Genomic DNA, 15,699 nt, shown 5'->3' with positions numbered 1-15,699 from the left:
TTTTATCAAATGATCCAGGAAACCAGTTTATTAACTGCAAAGCACATCAGAGAAAGTTTAGAACACACAAAATTATCAAACTAAAGAACATATTTTATTTTTAATAAAATAGTGGAGCATGAAAAATAATTGTATATTACAAATATATACAGCACAGAACTGTGCACCCCCAGCACAGTAAAGAGCATCACTCTATACAAAGCTTCCCTTTGCAGAATCTAGTGCTTCTTGATCTATTCATAGTGAGAATTTGTTTAACAATAGAAAGAGTCAATAAGCCCTTTGGGTCTCTTTGAATTGATCCCCCCCTTTATTTTTGCACAAATCAGTCCAAACGTGTATAACATTGGCTTGATTTCCATTAAAAAGCCACAAAATGTAACACTAAAGGGTTTCTGAGGACCAGACCTCTTAGTTCTTTTGTTAAGAGATTCCTTTTGTTGTCTTTATGTACAGCAAAATACTTGTTTCTCTTTTCATGTCACGGTAAGAAAAAAAATGTATTGCACATTATTCTTATTCACAAAGTTTGTGTCTGGTGCAGGAAGTTTCTCTTTTGGTGAAAGAATATTGGTGAGCATTATAGATCGAGCCTGTTTTTAGGCACTCCAAGCCCAGTGGGCTGAGAGGAGTTGAGAAGGGTTTTCAAGTTAGCACGGAGCTTGTTTTCCCAGAGAGCATCCTGGCTCAGGACAGGCCTCCTCCTGTCCCTGCAGAGACAATGCTCACTTGGGCACTTCTAAAATCAAACCATTGCTCCCTAAAACTTGGCTACACCTCGTTACTCAGAGAGCTGAAGAAAATCCAGCCCAGCTACATGAAGAAGTTAAATAAGTGTTGGTTGTTGTGTTTGGTTTTGGTTTTATGTTGTTTTTTTTTTCTTTTTTCATCTGAGGGATGGATGTGATTCTTAACTACAAATTAGTAACGGAACAGACTGTTTTAATTCACAATATTTCTTTCACATAAAACCTTTCCATGAGTACATTTACCTTCAGTTTTTCACCAGGTCCTGAATTCAGCATGATACATTTTTGTGCCTTGAGACATTAAAATGTTCTGACAAAAAAAGCACCATTCATTTTTTAATTTCTGGCTGCTACTGTGGACATTTGTAAGTCTGTGAGGTGAGATGCAGTCTCTTCTAAAACCTGGTCACACACAGGTGGGCGGTTGTAATGTCGATTCATATTTTGCAAGGTGAGTTTTCTGTGGCTGCTGAGGTTTTTTGTAGATCCCACTACTCGTAATAACACTTGCGGGTTTTCTCCTACTTCTCTTCTTTAATCTCCGACTACAAACATTTTGCCAGGATTGAAGAGTCTTGGAAGTCCAGATCCACATGCCACTAGTAATGCCCACAACTAATAACATAAAAATTTTGACCATAAAAATTTCTACTGCTGGGATAGAGTTATTCATCATGCAGTCTAAATTTTTAGTCTGATTGTTCATCTTGCATTTCTGTTGAGTTGCCACAATTTTCCAATAATCCATGTTCAGTCTCTCATAAAAATAGCAAGCTATCACGCAAGTTGCAGGCACTGTGTACAAGACTGAGAAGACACCAATCCTGACCATAAGCTTCTCCAACTTGTCGGTGTTTTCTCCACCTGTTTTCATCACCCTCCTGATATGAAAAAGGGCCACAAAGCCAGAGAGAATAAAAGAAGTGCCAATGATTAGATAACAAGCCAAAGGAATGAGCACAAACCCCGTCAAGGCGTTCACATCCATGCTGCCAACATAGCACAGCCCTGTCAGCTCGTCTCCAGCCACCCTCCTCATCACCAGGATCATGATGGTCTTCACAGCCGGGATGGCCCAGGCTGCCAGGTGGAAGTAGCTGCTGTTGGCTTCGATTGCCTCGTGCCCCCACTTCTTCCCAGCCGCCAGAAACCAAGTCAGCGTCAGGATCACCCACCACAAGGAGCTGGCCATACCAAAGTAGTAGAGAACCAGGAACACAATGGTGCAGCCCGTGCTCTCCAGCCCCTCCTGGATGACATAGAGCTGGCCGCTGTCCCTGTCACAGGCAATGCTTTCAGCACCCGAGAAGAGGCGGATGATGTACCCCACCGAGTAGACGCAGTAGCACATGGACAGGAAGATAATGGGCCTCTCGGGGTACTTGAAACGCTGAGGATCTATGAGAAAAGTGAGCACAGTGAAAGCGCTGGAGAAGAAGCACAGAATGGACCAGATGGCAATCCAAATGACAGCAAACTGTTTGTCATCCCTGCTCCAGTAAACATCAACCCCTGGCGTGCAGAGCGGCGCGCAGGAAGCGCTCTTTTCCACATGGTGGAACTTGCCGGGATTTTCACAGGACGCTCTGCTCAGGCTGTCCTTGTGCTGCTGCAGATCGTGGCCGCTGCTGGGCCGCTGGGGACGAAACATGGGTGGCAGCATGCTGGAGCCCCTGGGCGGCTCATCCGACCCGTTGTTGGGGGCTTCCATGCACAGGTAATTGGGGTCGTTCTTTTTGGGCAGTTTGCTGCAGTCCAAGGAGTCCGGCCACTTAAAATTGAACTGCTCCATGATCGGGGAGCACTTCAGCCTCGCCTGCTCGCACATCACCCTGCAGGCCGGGATCGGAGTGGAAACCTGCTCCGTGCACATCGGGGCGTAGAGGGAGCACAGGAAGAATTTCAGATGGCTGTGGCACCCGTACTCCACCAAGGGGGCAAACTCGTGCAGCTGAATGGCAGCTTCCCTTTGGTTCTCGTGCCCCATCAGGTTCGGCATCCTCGTCATGTTGTAGCCGATATCCTTGCACATGGGGATCTCTATGGGCTGGCAGCGGCCGTCGCCGGGCCGGTCGATGTCCATGGAGCTGATGGCCGCGCAGCAGCCGCTGAGCCAGCAGAGCAGCAGCGCGGTGCTGCCGGCCGCCGGCCCCATTGTGGCGGCTGCGCTGCGGCCGGAGCGCGGGGCGGGGGCCGCGGGGCTCAGAGCAGCGGCCGGCCGGGCCCTGCCCGCCGCAGCATCGCCCCCGAGCGCGGCGGGGCCGCGGCGCCGGCGGAGCGGGGCAGCATCGCCCGGGCCGCGGCGGGCCCGCGGGGAGCGCCCGGGCGGCGGCCGGCGGAAGGGAAAGCGCCCCCGCTCCGCAGAAGCGCCCAACTTACTGCGGGCAGCCCGGCAACTTTCTGCTCCCCGGGCTTCCACTTTGGCGATCCGCCTGCCCACCTCCCTTGGCTGCGCTCCTTCCTGCGGCCCGGAGCGATGTGCGCGGAGTTCGGGGCGGGCGCAGCCGGGCGATCACCGCGTCCCCTCGCACATGTCCCGGGCGGCTTTGCTCCGCGGCTGGCTCCGGGGATTCTCCGCTCCTCCGACGGGTCGCGGCTCCTCACTTTCTTGCCGGGAGGTGGAGATTGGTTTATCCGAGTGCGGAATAAAGGAGGAGGAGGGGTAGGAAATATCTAAGCCATTGAAGAGGGGGCCCTGAGAAATCCCCCCCTCCTCGCCGCCCTCTGGTCCGGGTTTGCAATAGGTCGGCTCCGCCGCGCCGTGCCGAGCGGGGCTGGAGTGTGCGTGGTGTCTGTGCCGGCTCCGCTCCCCCGCCTCGCCAGCTCCTGGGGCCGCAGCAGCTGGGGCTTTTGGGGGCGGCTGAATCAGAGGATAAAATAAAGTAAAAAAAAAAAAAAAAAAAAAAGCTAAACCCAAGAAGAAGAAAAAAAAACCTGTGCAGGATCCGCCTCGCATACGACATCCACTTTGCATGAGAAAGGTGAAGCAGACACGGTGATTACTTTCCAATCACTCGGAACGCCTTGAAACCTCCTTAAGGACCCCTACAGGTTCTCCTTGATCGGCTCAGATTAGAAAAAGCCCCATTTTTTTCTCTCTCCTTCTCTCTTTCCTTCCTTTCTGCTTTCCCTCCCGTTGCCCCCTGTTGAAAGTTTAACAAGATCTTTTCTGTAGAAGGCGTCAGCCTGCCCTCCCTCGCTCAGGTAGGAAGCCAGGGAGAGCGAAGGCTTCAGACTTCGTGTCTCCTAATAAGAGGGTTGAAGGTGGTGCCTCCTTGACTGCCTTTATTGGAGGGGGGGCAAAGCCTTAGCAGGGAGGATGTGGGGAGGAGGATGCATTTTATGGCGACTGCTATAAACTCTTCGCTGCCAGGGTCATAAAATATGGTTGCTTTCAGCCTGGAGTCTCAGCTTTTTTCAAATGTCGTGCTTTGTCTCGAATTTCTAAATGAACAGGACAGGCAGGATTGCAGGAAAAGTACCTGATTATGGTTTTAATCACAGTATGGCATCACTCGAAAAGTAGCTTGCTTTTTTTCCCCCCCCTTCCTTAAATAAGAAATGCTAAGAGGACAGCAGACATACCCTTGGGGAAGTTACTTCATCCACTATAGAAAAGATACTTAAAGATTTTTGGAGACGGGAATCGTTCTAAAGTGAGTTGTGTTTACTTTTAAAGTTAAGCTTTGAGATTTATTTTGCTTATTGGTCTCTCCGAGCTAGAGAAGGAGGAAGTTAAATCCCCAGCCAAACTCCAGCTCGCAGTTTTACAGACGGAAAGGAGCACAGTGAGCAGAAGTCAAAGATTAGCTCTGCTCGGCTCCCCCTTCCCCCGCCCCCCCACCCCCCTTTGAGCTCGGTTTTAGCGAACATATTAATGAAGAAGGAAAATCTCTCTTTCATTTCATTCATGCTCACCCACACAAACCGGGCTCCTCTCCATTAGTGCCTGTTTCTTATCGAAAAGAACACGGATTCTCCTGGAAACTCCAAATCCCGCAGGGTCAGAGTTAATACCCCACCAGCTCTAGAAAGGAAACCGTTGGCTTCCTCACTTGTGATAAGGGTGAAATGGATCCAAGCAGGGACAACAAACCAGGGCTAATGTTTGTCTCTGAAAGCCCTGAAGATGTGGCCAGCTCTTGCCAAGGAGTAAAAGCCATGATAAAAATGTGCCTTGAAAAGCGAGGTCCTTTCTGTGGCTTTTCGGGGCACCGAGGAGATTAGATTTCTAAAGTACCGGTCTTAGGGACCGACCTTGCCGCGGACACTTTCAGATCCCTCGGGGAATGCTTCAAAAGCAGGCAGTGTTATGAGCAGAAAAAGAGCTTTATTTATTTTAGTGTGTCTGTGTGTGTGAGAGAGAGAGGGTGTGCTGGGGCATTTCCATTCTTCATTAATCTAAGCCTGTTTTCTTAGTATTTGTATTCATCCTGATTCCTCTTCTAGAGGGCTCAGCTGGGGGTAGCAGAGAAGTGTGGGGAAAGCTTTTTCAAGGGACAAGTAAATTCTGCTTTAAAAAGTAGAATTTAAATAATAATTAAAAAGTAGAATTTAAATAATGCATAACAGGCACATATTCAATGTTTGTTTTATCCAACTGGATTGTTTGGGAGCTTGTTTTTCTTTTTTTTTTTTCCCCAACAAGTATTTTTGTAGAGCATGTTCTATCAGCACTGACATTAAAGTAATCTAGAAAAAAATATGTGATATAAAACATGGCCTTTTTCTTCTGTAACACTGATAGCCACCTTTTTCTCCTAAGAGGCAGAAAAGAAACACAAATGAAAGTGAGAAAAAAGAAGGGGGGGAACCTCCAACCTTTGTAGTTGTGTCTCTCCTAATTGATCTTTCATGTGCCAATTTAACTCAGCCTTGTTTTCCTAGCCATTCCTTTAGCCAGTGCATCCTGCTTTAGATCATTTATTTCACTTTCTATATTTTTAAGGACTATCTACACGTATCAGCCATTCAACGAGCCTGAGTCAGTGAGAGTAACAAACAGAACATTATTAGAGAAAAATGAGAGCGCTGAGAAATCAGCAACTGGAAGATACCTCTGTAACTAATAAATGAAAAGAACCTTTTGAAGGCTCCAGCTGAAAAGATATTTTATTTTATTTTTTTCTCCTGTGTGTGGGATTTGAGATGTGTGATTCTATGGAGCAGCCAGGCACCCCTGCTGCTAGGCCCTGGCTAGGAGTTGGCCCCCCTCTGGCAAATGTTATGGAGAATTGGGAGGAATTTTATGGCTGTCTTTTCCCTCAGCTCTTTTTTCTTTTGTCTTCTTTGAAGAATGACTTTAGACATTTTATTTACATATTTAACCATGGATGAAAGAGGAAAAAGAAAGCATTTGGGCCGTTGTGGGAATAGTGATATGTTTAAATTAATGGAAATCTTATTAGGCTTCTAAAATTTTAAGCAAAAGATTTTTAATGAAACTTTATAATTAAACATGATTTCAAATAATGTGCCAACTCACAGGAAGGATGCATTTCTCCCTCTAGCTATCCATCTCCCCACCTCCCAAAAATGTGCAGAGGAATAATCTCTATCTTGAAGTCCAGCTCTTCTTCTGTCCCGTAAGGAAAAGATTTAAAAACTTGAATATTTAATAAGGCATGCGATAATTCAAACCATAGCTAAATATTTTGTAGGTAAAGCAAACCATAAACGAGCCAGGAGAAAAATCCCAGCAGCCCTGGTCCCTGCAATGGCAAAGTTTCATGCTGGATAATCTATTACAGTGGCAGTGGAATAAAACACTTTGATATGGCTGCTGGTGAAAATCAAAGTTGCATCCATTCAATCCATGTTAGAGCCATTGGAAATTACAGAGCCAGGCAAGGTTTTCTGAAATGGGATTAAAGAAGACCCAAATAATCCATTTGAGAGAAAATGTTCTGACCCTTCAGCAGTAAAGAGAAATGAAGTGAGCAGCTCAGGGAGTTGAAGAGTTAATTAGTACATTAAAGATTTTTAGTGAAATAGTCTAAATCACTTACGAGGAACAATGGTGGGCCATGACAGAACGTGCACTGATATTGACAATCCTATATTTAAGAAGTCTGTAGCTATAACTGATTTTCAAGTTTAATATTTCTGGCCAGCCATTTTATGACATATAAAAAAGAGAGCTCACTTCAATGTTAATCCTATTCAATAATGCTAGTGTCATCTATATTTTTACACATTTGTTCACTTTTTAACTCACACGTTTTATTCCAGTAATGAGTTCTATTTAGATATTAAAACCACAGGTATTAAAACATATATTTTAAAAAATGTTAGCCATACAGATAACAACTGTGAAAGAAAAGGATCACACACACGAAAAGAAAGCTGATAGCTATTCTAGCAATGTACAAGCCTGCATTTCTCACTGATATTAATAAAATTAAATGGCGTGCAGAGAAATGTTTATTTTCTAAACCAAATGGGTTTATTTTTTCCTAGCTACAGAATCTTTGTAGCAGTTTTCCTCCAAAATTTAAGTAAACATGTCTGCCTGACAGGTCAGGCACACTGAGGAATATTCCCATGCAAGTGCGAATCTGCACAATGCACAAAAGTTTTAATTGCCTTAGAAAGCCACCACCACCACGAGTTAAAAGAATTAAAAACAAAAACAAATCATAAATGGATGAGTGGGTTGTATGGCATTGCTCTAATACAATTTAGCTGGCTATTTTAAGGGCACTTCCCTTGAAATGTGGTTTGAAATATTACCAAAGGTTCGACAGGGTGCATTAGTGTGAATTGCAAATCAGAACATTTCTTTAATCCCCTTTTCATGGCCTGGCTTCGGATCAGTGGCATCTAAGGGACTCCCCACTGCTTCTGGCTCAGGAGGAACCATTCACTGGGGCAGCTTCCCTCCTCTATTCCCACAGTCCAGAAAACAACACCACAGACAGACACCCTCCAACTAAATTAGATTAAACTCCTTCTCTTCCACAGCACATTAGCCTTTTCACTGCCCAAGATTCATTATTCAGCTACTCCTAATTTAAAGATACAGTATTTTTCTGCTCTTAGGAACAAAAACAACGAACAAAACTAAAGCCAAAGCAGAAAAAAAAAGAAAATTCCTGATCAGAAATAAACCTGATAATGCTAAAATTAAATAAAGGCAGGAGAATATCCTTTTCACTTCTACTCTAATATTGCAGGAATATTATAATTTTAAAGCACGGGTCGCAGCAGAAAGTTCCACAGACACTAAAAATAAGAACAGCTCAGTAGAAAAAGAAAATGCAGAGTATACAGCAATTCAGAGTATACAGATTTTCTTTTCTTATAAACACCATTTGATAACCTTCATTCACCAGTCTTTCTGCACTCACTGTTTGCATATCTTGCAGCCTAATCTAGGCCTGTAAAGGCATAAACAGCAAAAACTGCAGATGATAGCAAGGATTAATTAGTTCTCTTGTTGTCATTTCCTCCCTTATTTCCATCCATAACTCCTCCACTCCTCTCCAAGGTAAAACCAGCCTTTTAAGCCCTGTGTCACGCAGGTCTGAGTCTGCAGCTGCCCCTTGCACACAAGTACCAATTCAAGCAGCCAGCCATCTCCAGGAGCACCAGACTCTGGGCCAGCTGTCCCTGGGCCTCAGGGCTCTGCATTGCTCCTCTCCTGGGCACTCCTGTCCATAGCCCATGGTGCCTGTGTCCCCCCTGGAGGTGCAGAGGGAGAGCAGCAATGCTCCCTGCCCATTCCTGTCTCTGATGGAGGAAGAAATGAAGCACTCTGCCACAGGAGAGTCTCTCCTCCTGATGGCTGTGGGCAGGGACTGTCCCACACCTCCAGCCTGGGCTCACTTTGGGGCTCCTCAGGACAGGAGAGGCTCTGAGGGGCTGGAGCCTGGCCAGAGAAGGGTCTGGAGCATAGACCTGGTGAGGAGCTCCTGTTGTGTTTCATCAGCTGTTCAGCAGCATAACTTGGGATGCAGCAGATGTGTCAGTGCCCTTAATCCTTCCACACCCATTCATGGCTTTGCTGGTATTGCTGTGCTCTTTTCACTTCACAAGACTCCTTACACTTTTACAGTGCCTCACTCAGTCATGGCTGTGGGCTTGTCCCAGAATGAAGAGAGCAATTTTAGTTTTATCAGTAACTCCAAATGTCATGCAGGAAAGCTGACACAGTGGTGACCCTGCATCTGTTAGAATCCTAGAATCATGGATCAGTAAGGTTGCCAAAGGCCTCTAAGACCATCAAGCACAACCAATGGGTTTAAGATGATTTGGAACACAAGCTGAAATTCCAGACCTGTCTATGTGAACCTTCATGTCTTCTCACTCTAACTTATACTGCTGTCTTGGGGTAATTGTGATGGATTAATACCAGTACCAATTTTAACTTTTAAGAATCCTTGACACAGTTCAGATCTGAACCAAAATTCAGCACTTGAAGGATCCCCATCTGTATATGATATTCCCCACAGGAATATGTTGTTCCCCCATTATTTACTATGATATATGGAGGAAGCACCAATCCCACCCCAGCTTTATGTTCTACCCCTCTGCTAGAGGGCACTGGCAGAGACAGGATATCCTGCTGGAAGGGCTTCTGGCCTGACCTGCTGATCCTTTTTACATTCTCAGGTAGCAGGAATTGCTGATACAGGTTTAATCACGGCTGTAAGTTGCCCTTGCACATTCTCCATCTGGCATTTGAATTTGAAGAGTGTGATGGCAATCACACATTCTCTGAAGAGAGCATGAGGAGTGAGAAATTGAAATGCCATAGTTTGGAATGCTATTTATTATTTCCAGATCAGGAGAAAGAGATGCTCTTTGTGCCTTGCATGCGAGAGGCACAGGAGGGACTGAGCCAGCAGCGAAGGCGGCCACGTCACATTTCTCCAAATCAGCACAAAGGTCTCATGTAAGAGTTGATTCTATCCAAAAGGGCCTGGTGTGTTTCTAGCCCAGTCTTTCCCTCGCCTGATGCCACTAAAACTGAATTGTAGCTGGTGGCAGCACTGTAATTTCAATGCCAGGCTGCAGGACAAGGGAGACCGCTCAGGCTGAGTTTGGGCCAGAGGGGCTGTTGGCTGTTTGAGCCCCACACTCACCCAGAGCCTACAGCCATCCCAGTGCCACCAAATACCATCTCTTCTTTTACCCTCACCATACAGACCATGGCCAGGCTGTACAGAGCAGGAGTTGGATAGAAATGTTAAAGCATTTGGCAGAGAATCCATCTGGCTCAAACCCACAAACTGCCAGCATGGGACAGAGGAGGCACAGAAAACTTTCCTGTACAGTGCAGTTACACCAGTAGGAAATATGGGGAGGAAGTGTTACATCTATATCAGTCTTAGATGTTCTGAGGTCTTTTCTCCTGTTTAACTTCTTATTATATGGAAGTGATTAAAACACAGTGGGAGGAAAGACCTGCTCAGTCTGAAATGCTTGTACCAGAGAGGGAATGCACAGCCAACAGCACGGTAAAGTATAATGAGATATTAGTGTTGGAAATGTCTCTGTGTCCTCCAGCCCCTTGTCTAACTCTGTGTTTTCCCTGTCTTTAAATGAAGAATAATGAAAATGAAAAATATTCTGCCTGATGAAGGTGAACAGAAGTGCTGTGTTGGAATGCCCCATTACTCCACAAGAGAGTGATCAGAAAGCTCAGACATTTGGGAAGGTACTGCCAGCCCTTCCTGGATTCACTGCCAGTTCAGCACACATAGATTTGAGTTTGGCAATCTCCTTTTCAAGAGCACAGGAACGCTGTTACATGCTGCACACATTAGGCAACCATGTATACAAAATCAATTCAAAGCAGCTGTTGGAGACCAGAAATTTTAGGGGAGCTATAGGGTGAATTCCTCCATCTATACATCTTTTTTTTTTTTTTGAAAGTGGGAATGCAGAGGAGGAGGGAATGAAAAATTGATACTGCTCTGTGCTCCAGATGAAAGAACAAACATAATTTTATTTTCTTTAATGACTCTACTGGATTCTGAAATTAAACCCAGCGGGTAAAAAGATCCTGTGCAGATTTCAAAAGAGATCATGTAGTCTGTCCATGTGCTAAGGCAGGCACATTTTTTAAGCCCTGCCATGTTCTGTAAAACTGAAAAAGGGTTATCCCTGTAAGCATTCTGCTTTTCAAAGCCATCTCTCTCCCTCCACCTACCCCAAGTCAGTGGATATTCCAAATAAATGTCATCCTAACTTTAAATGTCATTTTGTGATTCCTCCCTCTAAGTTTAGAAGGAGAATTGCTGTATACTCTGCATTAAATATTATTAGACCTCAACATACAGACAGCACACCCTTTTTTTTATCCTCTCAGCAGAACCAGACAGAAAAAGAAGCCAAAAAAACAAACAAAAAACCCCCAGCCATATAAATAACTGAATATAATCCCCAGTACAGATTTCAAACCAATTGAAGTGAGAATAGCTAACCTTGGCTCTGAACTCTCTCCAGCTGCAGGTTAATGCAGTTAATTGCAGAGCACCTGGTCTAAGCCTCAGGTGTATGAATCATCCCCAGCACACCTTTGAATCCTTCATTCTCCTGGGATGGCCCGGGGCAGCTGACAGGCCTGCTGCAGCTTTGTTCCCGGTGGGTGTGCCAGCCTGCTGTCACAACTCCCTGCTCAGGAGCCAGGGGAAGGTTCTTCCTTACAGGCTCCGTGGGTACCTGCCAGCCTGGGGGAGCCTCTGTCTGCCCAGCGCTCCTGGGCCCAGCCCGGCTGGGCCAGGCTGGGTTAGGCTGTGCCCACTTATGCCAGGCTGTGCCAGCCTGTGTTAGGCTGGGCCAGGCTGTGCCCAGCTGTGCCCTGCTGTGCCAGGCTGTGTTAGGCTGTGCCCAGTTATGCCAGGCTGTGTTAGCTGGGCCAGGCTGTGCCTGGCTGTGCCCAGCTGTGCCCTGCTGTGCCAGGCTGTGCCCTCGCTCAGCTCTCCGGGCTCCTGCAGTGCCCTGGGCAATGCCCTGGCGCTGCTTGCACAGCCTCAGCACCCACGGGGCACAGCAATGCTGCTGCTGCTGCTCTGAAAGGCGCCCGAGTGGCTGCCCAGAGCAGTGTGTCACACCTGTACAGGTGCTCTCTTTGGACACAGCAGCATGCCCCTGTCTGAGCACACACACTGCACATCCCTGCAAACCCACGGTCTGCCCTCTGCAGCTCTTTTTTAACTCCCCAAGTGAGCTGCTCAGCCCTTCAAACCCAAGGCCAGTCCTCTGCAGCTCTGTTTTACTCCACCAGTGAGCTGCTCAGCCCTTCAAACCCAAGGCCAGTCCTCTGCAGCTCTTTTGTAACTCCCCAAGTGAGCTGCTCAGCCCTTGTCCATGGAAGGCCTGCTCTTGGATGCAGATTTGTTTATACATCAACAGCAGAAAGGCTAACTGAATTAACTGTTTACCTAAACACTGTAACATCGAGGCCTGTAACATATGTACAGCCATGTGTGTTTTATAAATAAATACCTATGTGCACATGTGTCAGGCAGTGAAATGCCTACAGGGTCTTTTGGTAAGGGTGAGCTACTTGTAGATACTTGAAGTTCTTGCTAGTCTGGGATTGATTATGTCGTGCTTATTAAAGTGGTTTGCAGCTTTGGACTGGTAAATATAATTTTAAAAGGGCAGGACAATGTTTTGAAAATAGTTGGTCACTCCTTTGCACAGACATAGCTCTGAAAGTGCAGTTTCATTTATCTCACCAAGTGTTAACTGAACTACATCTCTTTGCAAGGGTGTAGTAAATCGTGTCACATGGCATCTGTCACCTCCTGGTGATGCACAGAGAGAGAACATGAAACCAGTGGATATACAGAAGGCTGGTGGAGAAAGGTCCTGTAGAGAAGGCAAATGAGCTGGATTGAACCTGTACTTTATACACAGAATTAATGGCAAAAAATTGTACTGTGAGGACAGTCTGGAAATTATAAAACTGCCCTCTTTGGCAATACCAATTCCTTTTTTTTGATGTGTGTTAGCACAGAAGATTAGGTTACTCCTTCAATTACGCACAAATAACAATCAGACATTGTGACAACAATCTTGATGTTGTCATCTTTTCCATTGTAACATTCCATTGCACTGATTGGCAAACTACCACCCAAATATCAAAGCACTCCCTCCCCACGATTATTATTTCAAGCTACTTATTTTCAGTCTGCCTGATACTCTTGCTTTCTGCCTCTTGCTTCATGAAGTGTTCCCATATATAATGAGAATGTTAAAGTGTAAAATACTAAATCTCTGACTTCATGGCATTTGACATTTTCTCTGTCCAAGCACAATAAAGGAGCAGACCCAAGGGAAGTGTGAACCAAGCCCTGCAAGCCCCACGAGCAGGAGCCTTCTGAGGAGCTGGGATGGCTTTCGGGCAGAAAAGGCCAGGTCTGCTGCCATGGAAGTCACCATCAGATCTCTTGCTGCCTTACACAGAGTCAGCACTTTGCAGCTGGGGAGGTGATGTTCAAATGCAGCTCTGGAGGCTACAGTGCCAGCACAGCTCAAGGGTGAGGGACAGCCCAGAAGAGCAGGGCATGCAGCCACAGAGGAGCTCTCTGAGACACACACAAGCATCTCTGTCTGTGATGCCTGCGTTAGGAGAGATGGTCTTCTCTGATAACCTGCAGGAAAAGTGGTGTCTCTGCCCTAATCTATGGATAAGATTTAAGGAATCAAAATTGTTTCCATGGTCACCATCAGTCACTGATGGGATCAATATTTAGATCAATACCTGAGGGAGGTGTCCCTCCCTGCTGTGGAATCAGCATTGGCTCGTTCAGCTGGGTGGGACAGCTCACCCTCTGCTGCAGTGACAGATGTGCATCCATCCTGATGTGACAGGAGAACCCAAGGCATGCAATTCATTATCCAGGATTGTCTACTGCAGGTCAGGCATCACTCCCCTGCTGTAAATTCACATCTTCTCTCTGTAGGGGCCTGAGCGAGGCCTGGCACCCCTTAAGCTTTTTCAGTAATGCCAAAGTGTTGCACAGTGGAGAATTTCACCATAAGAAAAAGGGTCCCTCTTAAATTCTGTCTGTAAGACAGAATATATTAAAAAGCAGCCATTCAAAGGCCATGACATAAATGGGAAGTTGCTCCAGCAATCCTGATTTTGTTCAGTTATGGACTCTAGAATTTGCTTTTAATGTTCTCACTGTCCTTGGCTTTGGAATTATTAAAAATTCAACTTGAAATTCAATTAGATGATAGTTTATGTTATTGGAGTAAATACAGATTTACCATCAGATTGGTTACTTAATTTCAGTTTTACTCTACAATTTCAAAACAGTGAAATAATACAGTTACCATCACCTCCCCATTTCTACTTGCCCCAGGTACTCCTGCAGAATCTCTTTCCATTCTAGAACAAATGTTTATAAAATGCTCTGTCAAAGGTAAAGCAGAGGACAGACACATCCCTTCTTCCCTCTTATGATGAATGTTTGCTGACATAGGTCATACACTTTATAGCATTCATTCCAAACAAAAGCCTGCTATTAAGTAGTGGGGGATATCTGTAACAGGGGAAAGAGGAATAATTGCTCTTGTTTCTATAGCTCAGTTTGTTTTTATTACTATTGCATTTCAGTCTTTGGTTATTTGGGCTTCTTTAAGAGGGAAATAAAAGAAGCGTGGACTTAATTTTGTTTTGCTTCTAATCTCTTGCCAAATGAATGAGCTGGAAGCATTTTGTCCTGACAGAATATGGTCTAAGCTGTGAGAGTTCTGACTCATCTGCTGCTGTCCAGTCTCCCTTGAGAAACAGTTCTGTGTGGCCAGGGAAAATTTTGGTCCGTGGAGTCTCTGTTAATGGGTTTAGTTGCTGGAGATCCTTTGAGCCTGGGATCCCCCTGCCCTGAGAAAGGGGAGCACAGGAGGGCCCCAGGTTTATGGGTGAGCCAGGTAATCAATCAGTGCAGACAACAGGGCCCTACAGACAAGATTTAATAAGAAGAATGAATGGAGCCAGCTAAGCCCCCAGGGACAGATGAGCCTACTTCTCATTTTCTGTTTATTAAAACCATTCATATCAATTTGTCATGTGGGAGCATTTAGTTCATTCAAGCACAAGTGTAATTTAAAAGTCTTATTAATAATACTTTAAACACAGACTGTCAGATTCCTTACACACAGGTGATAAGAGAACCAGAGTGGCAGCTTAAGATGCCACTACAAGATGTACTAAGCAATGGCTCAAACTTACTTTTTCTGTAAGTTCACTGAAGCCAGAGCAGTTGCAGAAGGCATGAATTTAGGAAAGCATTCCAAAGGCCACGTATGAACTTCTCTGAAGTTGCATTTTTTTTTCTCATTAGCTTTCTGAGATTTATCTTTCTGTTTGCTCTAATTGCCTGTGAACTGATTTCAAAACTTATAAGAGTTCCTGGAAAACTCAAAAAGTTTGTTGGCTTTTTTTCCTCGGGATGAGGAACACCTTGGAGCTTGCAGGGTTCATCCTCTGGTTGCAAGTTATCTTCTGGTTTCACAGTAATCCTGGGTGAAACCCGAGGCTAACTCTGGCTGAGTGCACTGCTGTATTGTGCACTCACTGCAGAGATAAGGTCTCCTCATCCAGGGAGCTGTGAGGAGCTGGAGCACAGCCCTGCTCCAGCAGGCAGGACTGGCTCAGAGCACTACAGCTGTGGCCATGGCTCTAGGGACAGGGCTCTTTCTGAGACATTTAACAGTGACATTTACCCCCAAAAAGGACAATTGCTGAGCAACTAGCCCTGTCAGGCTGTTTTTCAGCACGTCCTTGTGCAAATGTTGTATTTTTATGAGATCTGACTCAGTCTGCGCCTGTGGGCTTTGCCCAAAGCCTGCTGAAGTGAGGGTCTCTCCATTTCCTTGAGCTGCCCACAGCTCAGAGCCTCTGCATGCCCAGTTCAGAGTGTGACAAAAGGCTGTTTGTGAACTCTGGGAGTGCAATTGCCAAAGAGCAAGTTGAGGTGCAGAAGAG

At 45.6% G+C, this 15,699-nt stretch overlaps 1 protein-coding gene across 1 annotated transcript; it reads right to left on the bottom strand.

The window, feature by feature from the left end:
* Positions 1–2,904, bottom strand: FZD10 (frizzled class receptor 10). The gene has a single exon (XM_059863611.1). The coding sequence runs from the start codon at positions 2,902–2,904 to the stop codon at positions 1,156–1,158; it is 1,749 nt and encodes a 582-aa protein (XP_059719594.1). The 3' UTR covers positions 1–1,155.
* Positions 2,905–15,699: the final 12,795 nt, after the last annotated feature.

This window comes from Haemorhous mexicanus, chromosome 19 (genome assembly GCF_027477595.1).
Source record: "Haemorhous mexicanus isolate bHaeMex1 chromosome 19, bHaeMex1.pri, whole genome shotgun sequence".
NCBI lineage: Eukaryota > Metazoa > Chordata > Aves > Passeriformes > Fringillidae > Haemorhous > Haemorhous mexicanus.
Note: the sequence above shows the minus strand (reverse complement) of the source record. Positions and strands in the feature narration are given on the sequence as shown.

Bases quoted from the DNA above. Each gene is read 5' to 3' on its own strand.
- FZD10 (XM_059863611.1), bottom strand. From the start codon at position 2,904: ATGGGGCCGGCGGCCGGCAGCACCGCGCTGCTGCTCTGCTGGCTCAGC.